The 7028-nt window shown below is 40.0% G+C and overlaps 1 protein-coding gene across 1 annotated transcript; it reads left to right on the top strand.

Annotated features, from left to right (window-relative positions):
* The first annotated feature begins 370 nt into the window (after nt 1-370).
* On the top strand, nt 371-4113 carry LOC125032556 (G2/mitotic-specific cyclin-A-like). Its single transcript, XM_047623776.1, has 8 exons — nt 371-717; nt 1441-1697; nt 1807-1984; nt 2105-2328; nt 2430-2634; nt 2746-2844; nt 3044-3192; nt 3355-4113. Exons 1-8 carry the CDS (start codon nt 544-546, stop codon nt 3401-3403), a joined length of 1335 nt encoding a protein of 444 aa, XP_047479732.1. The 5' UTR covers nt 371-543; the 3' UTR covers nt 3404-4113.
* The last annotated feature ends 2915 nt before the right edge of the window (nt 4114-7028 follow it).

Below are 7028 nucleotides of genomic sequence, written 5' to 3' on the forward strand. Positions count from 1 at the left end.
GGAGTGCACTAACCGAGCACGAGAATTAAAATATTGAATTCCCCTTTCATATTTCCCGCATACAATTTAAATGTCCAGGGAATATTGAGACGCCCACGAGGTTATTTCAGCGTGTTCGGCACCCGAACCTCCTCAAGCAACCTCGCCCCACCCTCACCCTTCAGAAACTCACAAAGCTCATGAGAAACCCCTAAAAACATCGAAAGGAAATCGAATAAACCCAGGATATAAAAAGAGGAAAGCGCAAACTATCGTTATTTACATACGGTCGTTTAACCGTGCAGCCCGTCAGGTATGCGTGCGCAGTGACGTCACGGGCGAGGCGAGCGCTGATTGGCCGCTTCAAACCGTAACCGCGAGTCCGGCCGCGACTCAGCTGGTCCTCAGAGCGGCTTCGAAATCCCTGCTCCTCCGCACGCCAGTTGGAACTTTCCTCATGTGGCGTCAATAGTGTGGGTTCTTGGCTGCGTTGGGCCTCGGAAAAATAAAGAGCTTGCAGAAGGCAATAGTGGCAACGGAGGACAACCCTCTCCAAGCGGAAAAATGGCTTCCACGCACATATTCGAGGATCAGGAGAACAGAGTCCCGGCGGCGCAGCGGAGAGGCAAGAGAGAGGACCCGAGGACGACCAGCAGTGTGCTAGTTAATAACAGACGGCCAGTGCTCGGTGCTATTAACACCAATTTGCGGAAACAGCCAGCTAGAGCAGCCAAACAGGTACGTGGAAGGGGGAAGTGTAGGGACTTTTTCAAAAGATGGTTGCGGAGTGTCTAAAGGGAGAGGAGACTTGGCTCGGTGTTGGAAACGAGGCGGAATTTAAATGGGTTCGGGGAGTCGTTTTAATACTTGACCTCTAAGGCATGTCTTCCCAAAAACGAGAGGATTTTACAAGCCTAACGCATTAGAATTTGTATGCAAGAAGCCCAAGTAAAGGGATTATTGCAGTAATCCCTTGATGAGACTTATAGAGTACTGCGTCATCACAAGCCGTGGCCAGCGAGTGTTTGCACGACGTGTTGTCGGTTATATTTTGTAGTATCTTGGTAGTGAAACACTTTTGCAGAATTGTGGAGTGCACTAGTAGGTAACATTGATCTAGTATTGAGTTTTACGTACTGATAATTTAAATCCTTTAACGGAATTGGGCATTTGATCTGCATAAAACCGAATGCGGATGAGCTGGAACGGAACGTCTCGCGATTTCAGTAGTTACTGAAAAGGCGGTTTGTCTTCTGCTCGTATGGTTGTCCGCACCTTCCCAGTTTGCAGAATTAATATATAAACAATAACTTCATGGACTTTAGTAAAAGTTAGTTATTGCAGTGTAAGGAATTTGAAATTTATACATGGCAAGTTTTCCCAGGAGTCGTGATACCCCATGCGTTGTTTACACCAACGGAAGGCTGGCGATTTGTTCTCATGTAGGCTTTTTTCTTCCAGGGTGTCAGTTATGAAACGGGTATTCCACAGCAAGCTGATGAAAATGCCTGCCCTACACAGAAATCTTTCTCGACAAGTCAACCCTCTTTTACTATTCATGAAGATACATCCTTATCCGTGGGAACCACCAGTAACAGCCAGAGTTCATCTAGCAATTCCACAGGACCTATCCCATTAAATCAAAGGTTAAGTAAACCATTACAAAATGAAGAGGAATCTATTGAGGATATTGACCCATCTGTAACAGAATTGCAGAGGTAAGGAAAATTTTGTAACAGGAATGTTAGATGTATTGATGAATACTGTGATACCTCCTTAATTAAAACTATAATGAATACCTTACTATATATTTTTCTTGTTTCCCAGGTCTTTATCCACCGAACAATCAGGATCTTCAGATGTAATGGAGATGAGTGTATGTGAGGATGACCTTATGGTGGTAGAAACAACTCCCCGTGAAGATGTGCTTCATAGCAGAAATGACGACATATTTGATGTCCCAGAGTATGCAGCAGACATTTACCAGTACCTGAGAGAAGCAGAGGTATGCCTTAAGTGTGTAGTTAGGGGGGGGGGGTGATCTTTATATAAATGACATTGTAAAAGAGATGGAATATCTTTTATTCTAGAAATAGTAAGTTTAATATTGTACCCCTCTTGATAGGTGTGCCACAAGCCCCGTGCAAACTACATGTCAAAGCAGACCGATATCACAGCAAGTATGAGGTGGATCCTTGTTGATTGGCTTGTCGAAGTAGCAGAGGAATACAGTCTACATACAGAAACTTTATATTTGGCTGTCTCATATATTGACAGGTTTTTATCGCACATGTCTGTTAAAAGAGATAAACTTCAGCTGGTTGGCACCACAGCCATGTTTATTGCTGCGTAAGTCTTCAACGGTTTGTTGTAATGTTGCTATTTATGTAATGTTTTGAAAGATGAAATTTAACACCAGTGTGTATGCTAATTACAATGTCTTTCCCCAGGAAATATGAGGAGATCTACCCTCCTGACGTAGGACAATTTGCTTATATAACCGACAATACCTACAGAGTTGGGCAGATTTTGAGAATGGAGCATCTTATTTTGAAAGTGTTAAGTTTTGACATGGCAGTACCTACTACACATTTGTTTGTTAATAAGTTCGCCAGATTGTGCAAATGTTCAGAAGAAACCTTGCATTTAGCCTTGGTAGGTATTAGTTAGAATTCTTAACCGAGATAAGTTGCATTTTTTTGAAATATGAAATAAATTGCTATTGTTTCATGCATTTAATAAAAAACTCCTAAACTTTCTTTCCAGTTCTTGGCTGAGGTTACTATGTTAGAATGTGATCCTTTCCTGAGATTCCTGCCTTCTGTGATTGCAGCATCAGCTGTTTCATTAGCAAATCATACACAGGTTGGTGTTACACAACTCCCTACAGTATGGACTTTTAATATATTTGTTCGTTTTAGGTGTATATACTTTGTCTAGTTTTCAAAATGACCCTTTTTCTACAAAGGGCAACAAATAGCAAACCTACTTATAATTAGTCCAGATATATTTGATCTTACCTATATACCTTAGTCTGATGGCTTACTTAATATTTCTTTTACAGGGTCACACTGCCTGGCCATCACACATGGTAGAATCCACAGGATACAGTTTAGAACACCTGAGAGAATGCTATGTAAACCTACATCGGGTTTTCTCCAGAGTTCATGAACCTCAGCAACACGCTATTAGAGATAAATATAGAGGCACAAAGTAAGTTCTTCAAATTATTTTAATATTCAAGAGTTTTTGAAGATTATACAATATGAAAGTAAATATTGAAGACCATACACATAGTGGGCAATTTGAAATCCAAGATTTAATCAATGCTTTAGATTTTGCAATGTCTGACTCTTTTTTTCTAATTCTCTGCAGATGGCATGGAGTGTCCCGCTTAACTCCAAGAAGCCAATTCCCCTGGTGATGAAACAAAAGTGTAATTAGGGTATGCTGACGATTGTGTGTGAAGATGTTTATGTAAATTTGTGTGGTTGTTTTTCCCAAGACTGAATGGAATGTTAGCACTTTTTATACAAATAAGACAACTCGGTGATCATGAGTGATATACTCAGCTTTTCAAAGTTCATTGGTTCAAAGCTTGGTGAAAGTTCTCAGTGATGCGTTGGAACGGTTGCATGCAGGCCTCTGGGAGAGTAAGGAAGTTTTATCCTTTACAGGATGTCTTATCAGTTGACAGTTTATTTAATTTTTTTTTACTTCAAGAATTTTATATTTTATTAACAGTGCAAGAAATCACCAGCTTTAAAAGGCCTGTTGCAGATATCTTTTTAGCGTTTGAACTGCCATAAGCTTACCAGTCACTGCATGATATTAGGAAGTTGTCTGTAGCATGATTTTTCAGTATTTTTGTATGTAAAGGAATTGCCTCGTGGTAACCTTTGCTGCAGCCAAAACATATCAAGTGTTCAGAAAGACATGTACAAATGGCTGTATATATGTAAACTAGAAACCTTGAAGGATGAAGGATTTTTTCCTTCGATTTTTTTACCAGAAAGACCTATTCCAAAATACATTTCTTCAGATCTCTATCCTTTGATTTGAATACCAAAACTGTCAGACTTCTGGCCATTCCAAAGAATCTACAACCATATGGAATAAATCCCGTTTTTTTGACAATTTTGTTTATTAACCTTTTTAATGTTTTTTTTTTACTTGGTGAAACCACTTTTGCAAGTACATAATGCTTTTGTTTCCATGCAGTGGATTTATTACTACTAGGCATTAAACCATGCTAGGTGTACAAATTGGAAAAGATTCCTGGTCTCAATATATATATATATATATACTTTTGAATTTGAGGGGTTGCATATTTTTAAGCTGCATACAATATGCAGTTCTCCACTTTTAAGCCTTCCTTTAGCTCATGACCTTGGATGTCTAGCACATTTATTTTGCTTTTAACCATTAACCTTCCTTTTAGTAAGGAGGTAATTTTTTTATTTTGACATCAAAATAAAAATATCCACATCCAAAAGCTCCTTCAAACTCTGAAGTACTTAATTGTTCACACTACATACATTTGTCTGCACAGATGCGTAAATGCAGCGTGCACGCACGTACGTGGCGCACATACATGCATTCAGACAAATGTGTGCGCTTGCGTTTATAAAGCCATAACCCACTCCATATATGGCACGGATACACCAGCAGGCATACGCATAGACGCACGCGCGTGCACAGGCATGCACGTATACACTGAAACCGGTCCATCCATTCAAATACACAGCGCAAGCATAATCGGTACAATACTAGTGCATAAACATCTTGGCTCAGACATGTATTGGGCGTACTGACAGTAGAAGGCAGGTAAGCCGATTTATATCGTCCTCACCCGTTTATGATCATTATAGAGAAGAGTATATGCTTTCAGGGAAGTATACCTTTACCCATGTATACACAGTCGTCACGTGCCCACGAAAACTTGACACGATTAACTACCACCGACCATACACACTAGTGAATCAGAGGACCCGCAAAGCGTGCAAAGAAGCACACTTGTACACACACATTTGTACACACTTTAACGCACACTTGTACACACTTTCACAGACACACACACTTTCACACTTTCACAGACACATATACACTTTCACACAGACACACACACACATACTTTCACACTTTCACACAGACACTTTCACACACTTCTCACACACACACACACACACACTTTCTCACACACACTTTCTCACACTTTCACACACTTTTACACTTTTACACACTTTCACACACACTTCCACACACACTTCCACACACACTTCCACACACAATTTCACACACACACACACACACACACACACACACACACTTTCGCACACTTTCGCACACACATGCACGCACATATGTACACATGCACGCACGCACACACATGTACACACTCAATAACACTCACTCACTCACACTCACTCGCACACTCGCACATACTCACATTCACTCTCACCCACATACATATATATACAAACATGTATACATTTATATATGCATAAATGTACATGTAAATATGTATTTATATGTATTTGTGTGTGTATATATAACATATATACACATATGTATACAAACACAAATGCACTCATAAACCTATATATACGCACATATTAATACCAATATAAATTTACATATGTTTCTTTATTTATATATACACACACACTCACACACTTTCACACAGACACACACTTTCACACAGACACACAGACACACACTTTCACACAGACACACACACACACACTTCCACACAGACACACACACACACACACTTTCACACTTTCACACAGACACACACACACTTTCACACAGACACACACACACTTTCTCACACACACACACACACTTTCTCACACACACACACTTTCTCACACACACACACACACACTTTCTCTCACACACACACACTTTCTCTCACACACACACACATACACACACACACACACACACACTTTCTCACACACACACACACACACACACTTTCTCACACACACACACACACTTTCTCGCACACACACACACACACACACTTTCACACACTTTCTCGCACACACACACACACTTTCTCACACATACATACACTTTCTCACACACACTTTCTCACACACACACACACTTTCACACACACACACTTTCACACACACACACTTTCACACACACACACACACTTTCACACACACACACACTTTTACACACACATACACACTTTTACACACTTTCACACACACTTTCTCACACTTCACACACACACACACTTTCGCACACACATGCACGCACACATGTACACACGCACGCACTCATGCACACGCACACACATGCACGCACGCACGCACATGTACACACTCAATAACACTCACTCACACACTCACACATACTCACATTCACTCTCACCCACATACATATATATACACACATGTATACATTTATATATACATTATATATATGCATACATGTACATGTAAATATGTATTTATATGTATTTGTGTGTGTATATATATAACATATACACATATGTATACAAACACAAATGCACTCATAAACCTATATATACACACATATATTAATACTAATATAAATTTACATAAATGTTTCTTTATTTATATACACACACACACACACTTTCACACACACACACTTTCACACTTTCACACACACTTTCACACACACACACTTTCACACACACACACACTTTCACACACATACACACTTTCACACACATACACTTTCACACACACACACTTTCACACACACACACACTTTCACACACACACTTTCACACACTTTCACACACACACACACACACTTTTACACACACACACACACACACACTTTTACACACACACACACACACTTTTACACACACACACACACTTTTACACACACACACACTTTTACACAATTTTTCACAAACACACTTTTACACATACACACACACACACACACACACACACACACTTTCACACACACACACACACACTTTCACACACACACACACACACTTTCACACACACACACACACACTTCCACACACACACACACTTCCACAC

Source organism: Penaeus chinensis, chromosome 14, assembly GCF_019202785.1.
Source record: "Penaeus chinensis breed Huanghai No. 1 chromosome 14, ASM1920278v2, whole genome shotgun sequence".
NCBI classification, from domain to species: Eukaryota; Metazoa; Arthropoda; class Malacostraca; order Decapoda; family Penaeidae; genus Penaeus; species Penaeus chinensis.

What these genes read in the sequence shown, in the direction of transcription:
- LOC125032556 (XM_047623776.1), top strand. Translation starts at nt 544, where the DNA reads ATGGCTTCCACGCACATATTCGAGGATCAGGAGAACAGAGTCCCGGCG. An exon ending in ACAGCCATGTTTATTGCTGC is followed by an intron (nt 2,329 to 2,429) that starts GTAAGTCTTCAA and finishes GTCTTTCCCCAG; the next exon opens with GAAATATGAGGAGATCTACC. An exon ending in GATAAATATAGAGGCACAAA is followed by an intron (nt 3,193 to 3,354) that starts GTAAGTTCTTCA and finishes AATTCTCTGCAG; the next exon opens with ATGGCATGGAGTGTCCCGCT.